Source organism: Convolutriloba macropyga, chromosome 5 (assembly GCF_964194025.1).
Source record: "Convolutriloba macropyga chromosome 5, txConMacr16.3, whole genome shotgun sequence".
NCBI classification, from domain to species: Eukaryota; Metazoa; Xenacoelomorpha; order Acoela; family Convolutidae; genus Convolutriloba; species Convolutriloba macropyga.
In genome coordinates, this window is record NC_134472.1 from 18,586,016 (window position 1) to 18,602,001 (window position 15,986).

At 33.0% G+C, this 15,986-nt stretch overlaps 1 protein-coding gene across 8 annotated transcripts in view; it reads left to right on the forward strand.

Annotated features, from left to right (window-relative positions):
• LOC142339196 (uncharacterized) overlaps nt 1–15,986 on the forward strand; it is a 142,197-nt gene that overhangs the window by 78,401 nt on the left and 47,810 nt on the right. For all 8 annotated transcript variants that reach the window (XM_075389009.1, XM_075389011.1, XM_075389008.1 and 5 more), the window contains one exon: nt 7,746–7,865. In XM_075389009.1, coding sequence (XP_075245124.1) covers nt 7,746–7,865 — 120 coding nt within the window. The remainder of the gene's footprint in view (nt 1–7,745; nt 7,866–15,986) is intronic.

A 15,986-nucleotide genomic window follows, 5' to 3' on the forward strand; every position in this document is an offset into this window, starting at 1 on the left:
AGAAACAATTACACAAAATAAAATCGTTAATCTTCAGAATAGTTTCTTTAACGCGGGATTTTGATTGGTTGAGAGGTTCCAAGACAATAACGTTAAGTTGTACAGTAAATATTTGTTCCTGAAGTATGGATGCATATGTTTTCGAAATCTTTAACATTGTTGTAAAAACACATTAATGGGCTAATTTCAATTTTCAATACGACTAGATTTGTTTGCAAGCACCGAATTCTGTCAATTGCGGATAGACAAAAAATTGAATCGCAGTGTTTCTAGTGTTTCTAAAGATTGGAACAATTTTTGAATATGTTGTGAGTCTGTTTTTGGATTATAGCTGGATGAAATATGAAAACTTATATAAAATGTAGCAGAAATGGTAAGAAGATATATAAGAATGATTTGATATTTTTGAGTTTACGCCAAGAAATGAATTCACACATTTAAAGTGAATGTTCTTAAATATTAAAGGTATTTGCAAATGGAGGAATCTGATTGATTTATTCATTATGTTCTAGAATGTTCGGTTATGACAACAAGCTTCCTAAAATGGAAATGATAAATTTCCATATATGGAGTGATGCGTCATAGCTGGGTTCCCTAAATGTACAAAAATAATTTCTTTCATTCTCGCTTTGTTATTGTCACAATTAGTTGCTTCTCTCGATAGAAATCTCCCAGTGAAATGCACAAAGTGCAACAAAGTGGTGGTGAAGAAGAATATGGCAAGACACAAGCAGTCTTGTGATAGTGGGACTCTATTTTGTCCCAAATGTCCACATTTCAGTACAAAGAAGAAAAAAGACATGAATTACCACATTGTTAAGCATCACGCTCCTAAGGATACAAAACTAAGTACTATGTGTACTGTATGCTTGGAGGAGTTTCCGAGTTTCTATTCTCTTCAACAACACAAGAGGATAAAGCATGGAACTTCAACAAAAGTTGGAACAAAATCGAGTGAAAAGCTTAAAGAAGTTCTAGAATCAGAGGAGCTGGAAAAGGACAACGAGCAGCTACAACAAGAACTTAGTGCTTGCCAGCACTTTTTTGACGATACTGAGATGGAAAATGAGAGACATCAAGTGTTCAACTTCAAGCTGTCCAAGCTCGATCCTCATGAAATTAATAAAAGTTGAAAGAAGTATTCGAAAAACTCAACTGTGCAGCCAAAGTCAACTTAGCTCTAGGATTTATATTAAGAAATGTGGATACGGACGAGTATCGATACTTCTACGCTCACGAGAACAACTCTTTCTTCGAGAAATCTCATCTACTCTGTTCCAAAGGAGACTTAGTCTCTCTTCAGGACAGGATCGAAAAGATGGATTTAGTGGAGACGTGTGCTCAGGAGCGGGAGAATACAAAATGGGGATTTGCTCTGACTACAAATGTAACAATATTTTAAGCTCTCCTAAAATCCATTTTAAAGGGATGTATCGATGCTGTTCTTCCTGAACAGTTATTCGCACGACCAGATGGGAATTGTCTCGTATCGAATGGCTATGGTGAGACTTACAAAGATTATCTTTGCTTATTCCGAGCTATAGCTGTTCACTTATATGGATCATCGGTGCTTGAGATCAATGCGAAAAATTTGTTTAGTGCATTTCTCCATGAATCTGGACAAGACCCAATCAATTTCAGAGGGGTACCGATCGATCATTTTGTATTTGTTGAAAATGCGATAAAGCACAACATATTTATTTACGATATTGACATTGTAGATTGAGATTTTGTTGGTGAACTTGCGAGGAGAAGTATTGAAATGTATGAGAAAAATATTAATTTATTACGTTACAACAACCACATATGCTATATGGAAGATATTAACACATTCTTTAAACGATTCCGTTGTCCCAGTTGCAATACGTTCATTCAGAAAGCGGGAAATTTCAACCGCCATGTTAAAACGTGTAAAGATAGAGTACAGCATATTTACCCAAAGAGTGTGGATACATTGCGTGAGACCTTATTTGATAAGCTTGACGGATTTGGAATTTCCTACAACGATGATCAAAAATTGTTCAAGAACTTGGCTATTTTTGACTTTGAATCGATATGTGTACCCTCCGAGCAATTAAAAGATACAAGCACAACCACATGGATTGGAAAGCATGAACCAATCTCTATCTCTATTTCCTGCAATTTAATTGATGAACCTGTCTGCCTATGCGATAAAGATCCGAAAGCTTTCATTATATCTTTTGTTGAAGCTATTGAAGACTTAGCAAACAAAAGTAAAACTGAAATGCGGACAAAGTTTTCCTCTATTCAAGCAATAATCAGAGCACGAGTTAACGCAATTTGCGAAAATTTAAATGAAAGAAAGGATCAAAACGCTTCAACTTTCGAGTGTGAAGATGAATGTACCGAAGAAGATGATGAAGCTGATATGTCTACGCAATTTCTCCAAATGCAGAAAAACCAGCCTTTGGCCTTACAGCAACACTTTGAGCGTTATGTGAACACTTTACCTGTGTTCGGATTCAATAGTGGAAAATATTGTTTAATTCTCATTAAGTCCTCTCTCCTAGCCTATCTTATTCATGAGGGCGACATTCAACCTACTGTTATTAAAAAAGCATATCACTTTGTTTCTCTTAAGTTTGGTGATGTACAATTTTTCGATATCCTCAACTTTCTCGGTGGAGCTACCTCACTTGATTCTTTCCTTAAAGCATACAAGACAAGTGAGACTAAAGAATTCTTCCCCTATGAATGGTTTGACTCTCCCGAAAAGATCAATGCAACTTTTTTCCCACCTTACGACTGTTTCTTTCGCAAACTGAGAAACTATAATCCACTGGAGAAGGAATTTACTGATTTCACTAAATTGCCTAACAGTGGATTTTCTCAACAAGAGTCATTAAAAAAATTGAGGTTCAAAAATGTTCCTCCATCTAGAATTGACAATTACAATTACCTGAAAGTGTTCTGGGAGCAAGAAAAAATGGCTGCATTCAGAGATTTTGTCAAGTGGTTCAACAACAAGGATGTTGTTCCAACACTGGAGGCAATGCAAAAAAAGACGGAGTTTTATCACAACAAGGGTATCGATATGCTAAAACTCGGATGTACACTTCCGAACTTGGCTAATATCTGTCTTCACAAGTCAACAAACCACAAGTTTTTTCCATTTGTTGAAGCTGACAAAGATTTACCTGACAAAACACGTGAGGATATGACTAGTGGTCCATCTATTGTTTTTACCAGAAAAGCAGTAGTTGATCAGACCTTCATTTGAAACTCTGAAAACCTTTGCACGTCTATCGTAGGTATTGACGCTAGCCAACTCTATCCCTTTTCAATGTGTCAAGAAATGCCAACTGGACTTTACACTCGATGGGAATTTGATACAGATTCTCAAAAATTCAGGTTTCGAACAAACAGATCTCGAACATTTGAGAACATGGTTATGTCATATCTTCAATCACAACGTTCCGAATGTAAAATTGAGAGCTACTACACAATCGGAAAACAGAAGAAGATTGATTGTTTAAGCGTAGACGGATTTTGCACACATTGTAATACGGTGTTTGAAGCCATGGGTTGTTACTTTCATTTCTGTCCTTGTCAGGAAGCTAAAGCAAGTCTCTCGGAAGAGGAAACACAGAGAGTGATTAGAAAAAGAGAACATGATGAATTGAGAAGAGATTACTTAAAAAGTAAAGGATATAAGATTGTTGAAATCTGGGAGTGTAAATGGTGGGAAAGTGTTAAAGAAGAAAATGTTAGAAATCCCGTGAGAAAGAACTTTCCTTTCAAACATCCTTTGAAGCAAGAGACTTTAGTAGCTAAAGTAAGAGACGGAGAGATGTTTGGATACGTACAATGTGATTTGGAAGTTCCCGCAGGCTTGAAGTACAAGTTTTCGAATTTCCCGCCTATTTTTAAAAATTTCAACGTTAGTCGAGCTGATATTGGGGATTGTATGAGAGATTACGCTGTTGAAAACAACTTACTGAAGCAACCTCAGCGAATGCTAATTTCAAGTTTCAATCTGGAAATTGGAACAATTATTACTCCCCTACTAAATTTCTACATCAGTCTCGGTCTGAAATGTACAAGAATTTATAGATTTGTACAGTACACGCCGAGATAATGTTTCAACTCCTTTGTACAGTCAGTGGTAGACGCTAGAAGGGGTGGAGATGAAAATCCTGATTCCAGCGTTGTTGCTGAGACTATGAAATTATTGGGTAATAGCTCTTACGGTTATCAGATTATGGACAGAAGCAAACATAGAGAGACCAAATATTTGAACGATGAGAAGACGCACGAAGCAATCAATGGGAAAATGTTTAAGCTTTTGAACAATGTCTCAAAAGAGCTTTACGAAGTTGAACTAGCAAAATCAAAAATTGAACACCGCGAACCTTTAATAGTTGGATTCTTCATACTTCAGTACGCTAAACTACGAATGTTGGAGCTCTACTATAACTTCTTTGACAGATTTTGCGATGTCAATAAATTTGAAGTGTTAGAGATGGATACAGATTCTCTCTATTTAGCCCTAGCTCATGAGAATTTGTATGATTGTATTCGACCTGCTAAAAAACAGGAATGGGAAGCATTGAGACAGCAGGACTGTAAAGACTCTTTTCAAGCAGATGCTATTCAAAATTTCTTCCCTAGAACGTGTTGCTCTAAGCATAAGAAGCTTGATAAACGGGAACAAGGGCTCTTCAAGGAAGAATTCAGATGAACGGAAATGATTTGTCTTTGTAGCAAAATTTTTTGTTGCTACGATGCACAGTCTGACAAAATACAAGTTCAGTAGTAAAGGTCTCAACAAAAGAACACTAGAAGAGAATGGAGATGGACCAATGGAGAAATATCGACGTGTGATGGATGAAATTATCAATCTTACTTCAACAAATAAAGGTTTCAGAACAATAAACCATTGTGTTGCTACATATGAACAGACAAAGAAGGGACTGTCCTATTTCTACCCTAAGCGCATTGTTCAGTCTGACGGTATTCATACAGCACCACTCAACATATAACTGAAATACTTTTGCTATATCACAGTTCTTTAATGTTCACAATTGCATTTATACTGTGTCTGTAATTATCTACTATTTTAATTCATGTTTTTTCCTATCATTGAACTTTTTCCAATTAATTAGCGCGCAAAAGACAACTGTTACACAATTGATTCAAACAATTAGGGGAACAATCTTTGCAATTGACCGAAAGCTTAACAACCAAAATTCAACATGTCACATAATTACCCCTCGCATAATTAAGTAATTGAAAATCCACGCCAATTAATTTCACAATTTAATATGACCTAAAATTTGTAAACAAAAGTTCAACATGTCACATAATTACCCCTCACATCAATTAATTACCCACGCGAATTCTATTGTTCTCACGTAAACACTTAATAACTACACAAACATGGATATTTTCCCCTCAAAATTTCACCCAATCAGGAGCGTCTCCGAATCTACCCCCCACATTTGCACCGACTATACTACTAGCATATGTACATGCACAAATACATACACAAAACCTATACCCTATCTTAATACATGGCGACACCTAATCAATACATGTCCGCGGCTATAACTAATCTTAATACATGTCGGCGGCTATTACTAATCTTAATACATGTCCGCGGATATAACTAATCTTAATACATGTCTAATACATGTCGCCGGCTAATCTTAATACATTATATCAATACCCTATCTTAATACATGTGAGAGGCCCCTATCTCCTGGAAATACGCTATACCCTATCTTAATACATGGGGACCTCACCCCCCCTCCCCCGGGGAGTTTAGCTCACTATATTACTACTTGTTTCTTTTTCCTACAAAAATTGGTACCCAATGTTTTCAGTTTTCACATGATCTTTTAATGACTATAAGAAATGATGCAGACCATATATGACCTACATCCAACGTAAATAGGCAATTATTGTTCTTTGGCATCCGTCCACGCATAAAAACCAAAGTGTTTTCGAATTAAGTTTGGATTTATTTTTGTATGATCCTTGTATGACTACTAAGAAATCCAATAAATCACTATTGACTTAATATGATTACACTAAATAATCATAGTATGACTATCGCCAATTTTGTATGATGAGTGACCCGTCGATTTTGTTTACAATATAACTTCATTTTTCCACATTTTTACTCATTTAAAGGTTACACATTGATACTTGTCAGGGTTCCGTTGCCTATCAACTAATGATGAAAAAATAATTCATTTTGTATTTTTTTTTATTACTGATAAAAAATATTGACCAAATATTGACTAAAAAGGGATATTTCTAATTGAAAAAAAGACATCAACTAAAAAGATATATGGACTAGCTGTATCAGTGCATAAATTCTATTTAGGATTTCTAACAAATAATGAAAAAATGGTTACAGAAAATGCCACAAAACAGCAACTTAACAACTTTTTAAACCAAAAGGTACTCTAGACGCTTGACGTTCAAAAACTTAGTGTTCGGAATGCATTGAGTCCTAAGTTTAAGTCCTGGATGAAGGACGTTCAGATAAAGAAAATGGTTGTAGAGAACCGAAAAAACTTTTTGAACAGAAATATTAAATTTTATAAATTTTTGGTTCTTTTTGTTTACAATTGTGTGGTCTTTTATATTACCGCTCTCATAAATATTCAACAATTGAGCACCAGTGTATAATTTCGCTACAAATTGTCAAAAAAATTTAGTATAAAAATTGACTGGATTTCATAGAATTTATGGACCTTTGCAGGTTTATTTTTTGTATGAAGTAGAAGCCATTTTGTCAAACGCCTTTGTAATTTTTCTTTGAGGCATCAATTGGGACACACTAAAAATTAATTACAAATGCGGTTCTAAACATTGTAATCTATATATTTTGAGCCTAATCAGTTTCTGAAGCATCAATCTATACTTTGATGTTTGTTATCGTGATCATTGCCTTCCTATTTGTCATATACAGTCTTATTTGCGAATCCTGCACGTTTGAGATTCTGGCATTGTTGAATCTGGCGAGGATGAGATCTGGCGTTTAAAAAAAGGCAAAGTTCGTGCCTTAAGCAAGGCTACATGGCTCAGTGAAAGTGATTTCAAAACTTTGGTTGAAATCTGGTTGAACCCACTACGAGGTTCTCGGGTAATATCAGATTCTCTCAAGGAATTCATCAGGGTCAGGTAACCTGGCGTAAGTGAAAATGGCAGAGTTGTCAAATTATATCCTTTTCAGATCAGCCAATCAGAGATGAGGAGTATATGAATTTTATTTCCGATTGGCGCACCGCTGAATAATTCACTCACCATAATTTCCACATATAAAAACAGTGTACAAATATTACTTCAAATATGCTTCAAATTGCGACAAGACGAAAACAAATAAAAATGTATTCCCTGTGCGTGCTAATCATTCGTTCGATTGTGATAGCTTCATAATCAAGTACAATGGGCCGCTGAGACATGGCGGTGGCCCTCGAGAAATGGTAAAATGCATTAAATTTCCTTTCAAAACACTAGACTACGTTGATTGACAGCTGAATGAGCGCATAATATTACAACGCTGGCAGTTTCTCAGCCCACCAGGCTGACTTTAGAGTCTGCATTCTTAAACGTCTGCAATTTGAGGCAACACCACGTAACCTGCACTTGACTTACCAATCAAATGTGATTTTGGTTTATAGTTTCATATCCAGTCAGTTGATGGAGTATTGACGGACATTTTGCAGAAATCACCCGTACAGCAGAAATCACTCTGTTCTTAATTGTTTCAGGCATAGACTTTGCCAAGAAGTTGCCCCACATGGTGGGCAGTGGACGGGGGACTGGGGGGCTACTGGGCATTCCAAACAGCGAGACCACATCCTATCTATCAAATAGAAGTTTCCAAGACAGTATGTCCGTTTTTAATCTGCAGTTCTTTATAATTTTTTCCGGTCCCTCTTAGAATAACTTTTTTCTATTGATTGTCTTTCGTTTTTATAGTTTGGGGGCACTTTTAGTCCAATTTTCGAATTTAAAATTGTAACCTTTTTTGCATCCCGTGCCGTGGTATCATTGGGGTTTAATTACCGAGTCATCAAAATCTGCAGTCTGTTTTTTTTTGTCTGGCCATTTTTCTGTTCATGTCAATTTTTGCAATAAACAGAGTTTATTACAGAATGAAAGATATATTCCTTGACTTTTCATGAAAAAATAGTTTGACTTTTCTTAACTCTGATGCGTCTCCACATGATATAATCTAGATTTTAAGTCAAAAAATTCAAAGTTGTTCTTGAAAGACTTTATGATTTAGTGCATTATTTTTAAATTGTTTCAAAATAAGATTATGTAACCCTAAGATTGTCTTCGATTTGTAAACTGATAACAATGCATTGATTTTCGTATAGGTTTGAAAGGAAGAACGTTTTAAAGGTCCTTTTGTTAAAATTCAGGTTTTGTAAGAATCTTGTTAGTGCTTTCAATTTGTCAGATGAATTTTATGTTTGCTTTTTAGTAGAGAAAACTTTTAATCTCTTTCGAAGATTTTGTACAGATTGTAATTTTTTCCCAATAAATAATCAGCTCTGATAGGCGTATTTGAATTTGCTACTTGAAAAATGTTTTGTAAAATAAACTGGAAAACTTTTAGCGCGACTTTTTTTGTTCCGACCCCACTTGTGGGGGAAGGAACTACATCCTAAAATGGGTTTTTTTGTTCAGATAATTTTGGCCGATCGATATATTCATGGTAGAGAAATGTGAGTGGTATCATTAAAAAGCTCGTCTAGCGTAAAATTCGAAACTAAAAAATTTTTTTTTGAATTTCTTTTTTTCGAGGAACTATATCGAGGATTGAAGTTTTGGGTGAACACGTGTTATTTGGCTTGATTTTGTTGAATTTTATTGAAAATTTTCATCAAAGTAAGATCTTTTTTATTAAAATCCCATTAAAAATTACATTTCTTGCCACAAAATGAATCAATTTTGAGTTCCTAATAGACGAAAGGCGATAAAAAGACTAGTTCTGGTCTCATAGGGAAGTTTACTATCAAAACAATTCGAACTCTATTTGAGAGCTATTTATTGGAAAGATTTATATTTTTTTGTTTTCTTGGGTCACCTAGAGACTAGTCGCTTTTCGGATCTAGGTTCCGTTAATGACAAACCTGATTTACAGTCAAATGAAGCCCAATGAACAATAAATTAGTTTTCAAGTTATCGCTCGTGTTTCTTTTTGGCTTCGACTCTGAGTTTTCGTAATATTAAATGCAATTTTGATTTTGTTTGAGGTTTAACTAATTTTTTGGAGTCCTATGGTACATTTTCTAAAACATACAATAGGTTGGTTTTGTAATGAGCGTTAATTTAACCTATCTAGAGCTTTCAGTGTACAGCTAATGGCTGTTAAGGCTTTAAAAATGATTCTACTAGAAATTTTTTAAATTTAACAGATCATAAACCTATTTACGCGCATAATAGGTCAGTCTCAGCAATTTACCTTCAATCTATTTGTTCTATGACTTCATTGCCACAACATTTCAAAAAAATTTTTGAAAATTTTGGACATTTTCTTATTATTAGTTCCTTTTGAAATTTTTTCACATTATCCTGATATTTTTATCTCCCATTAACATAGCGGAGACGTTCAGTGGATCTTGTATAAAGTTTTCGGAGAAAAACTAATGGCTTAAATGGCTTCGACACTTTCTTTTCGCACTTTTCTTCTGAATTTTGTTTTAGCCTGTTTTTGTTGTTGTTTCCATAGTCATAAAACTTATTGTGATGTCCTATTGATTACCTCTTCATGACAGATATCGCTATCCTCCAATCGAGGCATACGCTCCAATTGAGCTTATTTATAGACTTCCCTGGAAGCTTCAGAATTTAATGGCTGTTCAGACTTTTGAAATATTTTTTCGAAAATTTTTTGAAAATTTAACAAAATTAGAAATATTTTCATGAACTGTAAATCAATCGCAGTAATGACTGTACCCCTTTTTTCTACTTCAGCCAAAAATATCTAGTTAGTGGTTTTATCATCTCGCTATTGGTGTTATGACCTCGACGCACAAGTTTTCATAATTTTTTAAAATTTTTTTTTGATATTTTATTCGTAGTTCTGGTTAATTTTGAAATCTAAACACATTATCCTAACATTGATAGTTGCATTGGCTTAGAGATGACGTCCAATGGAGTATACCAAGAGTTTTCAGAGAAAAACTAATGGTTTAGGTTGCTCCGACACTTTCTTCTCGATTTTTCTACTTAATTTTTGGATTTTGCCTGTATTTGTTGTTGTTTTCATAGTCAAAAGTCATCAAATTATTATTACTTCCTATTCATGAATTTTGAATGACAAACATCCTTGTTGTCTCATTGGGGCATAACTTAGCGTTTTTATTAGCTTCCGTTGAAAGCTATTGAAATTAAAGGCGTTGATACTGCGGGTTTTCTGAAAAATTTCGTGGTTTTAATGTGTTTGTTCATGTTTGTTGATTTATTGAAGTCAAATTGTTAAAAACAAGAATCCCATTGCTGCTAAAAAAATTAATTGAATGTAGAAAAGTTTTTACAGATCAGCTCATTTTTTTAATGGCTTTTTTTTCTCGCTCAATTTTTTTTTTTTGATTTTACCGTTTTTGTTTTTTTTATTCTTTAGATGTGAAATGCTGACCGGTCCCATAGGCTTGTAATTGAGGTTTGAATAAATGTTACGGAAGCAGTCGGTTTATTGCGAGTAGTCTTAAACTTAAGATATTATACATTTTTAACATTTTTGAGAAATTTTCAGTTTTTTCAGCTTTTGTCCTCTTCGTGAACTTGTGACTTATTCTCATTATTGAGAGGTCTCATACAATTCTTTGTATTTTAAAGATTAAGATGTTTACTGATATTTTGACGTAACTGATGTTTTGTTTGTTGGATAATATGCGTTTTCATACAATGTTATGTGAGTGGTGTGTTTTTGTCTCTTTTTCTCTACCTTTAGCACAATCGCGTAGTAGCAGATCCCAATTATTTTCAAATGTGGCCCAATTGAACTTATTTTTTCTATCAGTATAATTTTAGCTAAATTGTTATAAATAGAAATTGAAATAAAAATACATAATTTTCAGATAATAGCTAATAGTTTTATAATGGCTTCACTAATTTGTGTTTTCTCAATGTTTGTAAATTTTTGTTCGTAATTTTTTTGAGTTTTTCTACATCTTTACTCCGTTCCTATCGCTTAGTCTTACCAGAGACAGGTCCTATTGGTTACATTGTGACTTTTTAGTAAATTTGTCAAGAATTATTTTGTTAAAATCTTATTATTTTAAGACTTTTGCCATTATTTAGTTTAAAAAATGTTGATTGATTTTTGAATTTCGCCTCATTATTCATTCTTTTTGTCGACTTGTTACCTAGTCTGCTTAAGAAAAAATGTCATCTGATGCTTAGTTAGGAAAAAGCAAATTTATATAGTCAGGTTTTTATCTGACTGTAATTTGACGTTTTTACTAGGTGCTTCTAAGTTAAAATATTGAGTTTTTGCCGTTAAATTTTTGCTTTTGCTTTTTCTGTTGTTGCTGTTTTTTTCTCATAGTCTTTTTATTGAAAGAGCTTGTTGTAATGAATCATGTCTTTATTTAAATCAATTATTAGTGGTGTAACGACTTTTTTAAACTCAAACATCTATTTTTGGTTATCTCTTTGTCAAAAATTTAAGTCAAAAGACAGTTAAGTCAAAAATGGAGATGATCTCGGGTCTGAACATCATGTGCAAACGCACAATAATGAGCCTCCTTGTTCTAACTTTGTTTTCATGTTCTCCTTAATATTAAATTTTTTGTTTTCATGTTCTCCTGAATATGAGTGACATGAGTTTACTACTTTTGCATTTTATTTTGGAACATTATATAGATTTCATTGTTTCTAAGACACTTTTGCTTCAGGTTCTTTATTTCAACTCTGAGACCATTTTCAATATTACAACCGCATTTTTAATTTAAAATATGTTGTTTGCGTCAGAAAGTTCATGGAATTTTTAGTTCGCTTGGTTCTTTTTTAATTGACGCTTTTGGCAAATTTTTTTAAATCATCGTTTTGTATAGAAAAACTTGATGCTGAAACGAAAAGATTTTCAAATACGAACGAACCAAAGTAGTGTTTCAGAAAAATAAAACTTTTCAATTCATTCCATACATTTAAATCATCTACCACAACAAATTTTACCTATAAACAGGCAACTAAGTAGAGAAAATGAACTCAAAGTATTATTTGAGGGTCATATATGATGGTTGCTCATTTTGGACAAGTTGGTGTCCTTTTTGACGTTAACATTGTCACCGAACTGACGAAATCTTCTCTTTTGATTCAAATTTGTCTCATTTTTGATTTACTCTTAATATAAAACAAAACAATTCGACATTTTCATTTCTTTTTTAAAGGGATTTGTTTTCAATCAGAAAATGCTCTGCACGCCGGCTAATCTAAATTTTGTTAAAATCTTAAAAGCGCTGCCTTAAATTAATTGAAAGGTGTAAAAAAATCTCGATATCTAGTCATCATTGACAGACTATAATTGTTAATAGATAGATATGATTGACCTACTGGCTTCCTTGAAAACTATGGAGTTATGTGTTTGCCATCATCTTTTTGTTAAACAGAAAACCAGGTAGCTACTTTGTAGTTGAAAAAAGTATCATTAATGTTTAAGCATACCTTTTGACGACAAAATGGACGACATCGCCTACATAAGCGGATGTCACCTCTGATGCAACTGGCATATTAAAAAATTAATATTTATTGAAAAAAATAAAAATTCTGTCTAACTGCAGAGAAAAATCAATTTTCTCTAAAAGTTCCCGAATTTTTTATACCTATTGTCTTTCCACGATTATTTATTTTCAGATTGTCAGAAGTTCAAGGTTAAAATGATCAAGAAAAACCTTGTTTAGCAGCAGTTTGATGAGAAAAATTTTATTTTTAAATCAGCCACTCTATTTTTTTCTCGTTTCACTTCTACAAGCTTTTCCTCAGTTGTTCTAGGTTGCTAACTTTTACCTATGAGCTCATAGCTTGGAGCCGAAGTTTTATATTGTAGTGTATTGTTTAAAAAATATATTACTATACTCCATCTATGGCTGCGTATTTTTGTCTCAGGTTGATGTTATGTACTGCCCTCTAAGTTGACGAGAACATATTATTAATTTTTAAAAAATGACAGTTTTTGTAGTTAAAATAGTTGCAAAGCGAACCGCAATCTTTGTTTTTAAAATTATTAGATCCCGTTTCTTACAAAAAATTCTCTCTTTAAGAATTCAGTTTTTTTTTTGTGTTTTGTTAGCACGAAACTTGTCAAAAGATAACTTTTTGATTGTCATAGTTTTTTTCTCATAGTCTTTTTAATGAAAGATCTCGTTGTAATGAAGCATGACATTATTTAATTCAATTATTAGTTGTGTAACAACTTTTTTAAACTCAAACATCTATTTTTGGTTATCTCTTTGTCAAAAATTTAAGTCAAAAGACAGTTAAGTCAAAAATGGAGATGATCTCGTGTCGGAACGTCATGTACGAACGCAAATTAACGAGCCTCCTTGTTCTAACTTTATTTTTTGTTTTCGTTTTCATGTTTTCCTGAATATGAGTGACATGAGTTTACTACTTTTGCAATTGATTTTGTAGCATTATATAGCATTCATTGTTTCTAAGACACTTTGGCTTCAGGTTCTGTCTTTTAACTCTGAGACCATTTTCAATTTTAGAACCGCATTTTTAATTTAAAATATGTTGTTTGCATCAGAAAGTTCATGAAATTTTTAGTTCGCTTGGTTCTTTTTTAGTTGACGCTTTTGGCAAATTTTTTAAATCATTGTTTTCTATACAACAACTTCATGCTGAAACGAAAAGTTTTTCAAATACGAACGAACCAAAGTAGTGTTTCAGAGGAATAAAACTTTTCAATTCATTCCATACATTTAAATCATATACCACAACAAAGTTAACCTATAAACAGGCAACTAAGTAGAGAAAATGAACTCAAAGTATTATTTGAGTGTCATATACGATGGTTGCTCATATTGGACAAGTTGGTAACCTTTTTTACGTTAACATTGTCACCGAACTGACGAACTCTTCTCTTTTGATTCAAATTTGTCTCATTTTTGATTTACTCTTAATTTAAAACAAAACAATTCGACATTTTCATTTCTTTTTTAAAGGGATTTGTTTTCAATCACAAAATGCTCTGCACGCTGGCTAAACTAAATTTTGTTAAAATCTTAAAATCGCTGCCTTAAATTAATTGAAAGGTGTAAAAAATCTCGATATCTAGTCATCATTGACAGATTATAATTGTTAATAGATAGTTATGATTGACCGATTGGCTTCCTTGAAAACTATGGAGTTATGTGTTTGCCATCATCTTTTTGTTAAACAGAAAACCAGGTAGCTACTTTGTAGTTGAAAAAAGTGTCATTAATGTTTAAGCATACCTTTTGACGACAAAATGGACGACATCGCCTACATAAGCGGATGTCACCTCTGATGCAACTGGCATATTAAAAAATTAATATTTATTGAAAAAAATAAAAATTCTGTCTAACTGCAGAGAAAAATCAATTTTCTCTAAAAGTTCCCGAATTTTTTATACCTATTGTCTTTCCACGATTATTTATTTTCAGATTGTCAGAAGTTCAAGATTAAAATGATCAAGGAAAACCCTGTTTAGCAGCAGTTTGATGAGAAAAATTTTATTTTTAAATCAGCCACTCTATTTTTTTCTCGTTTCACTTCTACAAGCTTTTCCTCAGTTGTTCTAGGTTGCTAACTTTTACCTATGAGCTCATCGCTTGGAGCCAAAGTTTTATATTGTAGTGTAATGTTTAAAAAATATATTACTATACTCCATCTGTGGCTGCGTATTTTTGTCTCAGATTGATGTTATGTACTACCCTCTAAGTTGACGAGAACATATTATTAATTTTTAAAAAATGACAATTTTTGTTGTTAAAATAGTTGCAAACCGCAATCTTTTTTTCAAAATTAATAGATCCCATTTTTTACAAAAAATTCTCTCTTTAAGAATTTTGTTTTTTTTTGTTTCGTTAGCACGAAACTTGTCAAAAGATAATTTTTTGATTGTCATACTTTAATAAAGATATTAATCAAATGCTGGCTCAAGGAATTTAATTCGTTGTATTGCGTCACAAATCACTCAACTCAGGTTTTTTCCAAAAAGCGTTTTGTTTTTTTTTAATGTTTCGTCACACTACATATGACCAAAAGAAATATGAGGTTTCCAAATTTTTGTCTAGGTGCTACAGAACTCTTGTCATATTTTACTTGAGACAAATACAAATGATTTCAATTATGGAGCTCAAAAATGTAAGAATAATTTGTCGCCTGTTGATCTTGGTTAATTTGCTCAAAACTTGAAAAGAACATCCTTCTTTTTCATTTACATTTCTGTTTCAAATTGCTTTTACGTATCCTATGTTGCTTGTTCTAACTTTTAATGGCAGTCACGATATGTTCAATTTTTATGCTTTTCCAATGAGGGCATTAACACTCAATTTAGTTGAAAAATCAGAATAATTTTGTGCAGCAAATTTCGCGCGACTGAGAAAACCGGCCCCGAAGGTCTCAAAGGTCCTTATTGAGTGGAGAAAGATTATGCTTTTTTCATTGTTTGCAGTTCCTTGTTGGATGGATTTCAGCTAAAAAGTGTGGATGGCTTCAAAAATAAGATAAAAAATTGTGTGATACTTTTGCTCTTTTTTCTTTCTGCAGTAAGAATTGGTTTCAACATGGGACAGATTTTTTATCCGAGTTAACTGGTTATAGATAATATTATAATGTGTTACTCTATAAAACTTTGATTGTAATCTTGGTTGATTGTTGTAAAATCATAAAAAATTTTAATTGTCGAAAAATATTTTTTCATGTTTTGTTATCATCAAGTTGTAATTATTTCTTCACGCTAATATGTGTTAATTTTTAAAGAGAGATTGAAGTTGTTTGTTTGAACAAACAAACCACAAGTACTC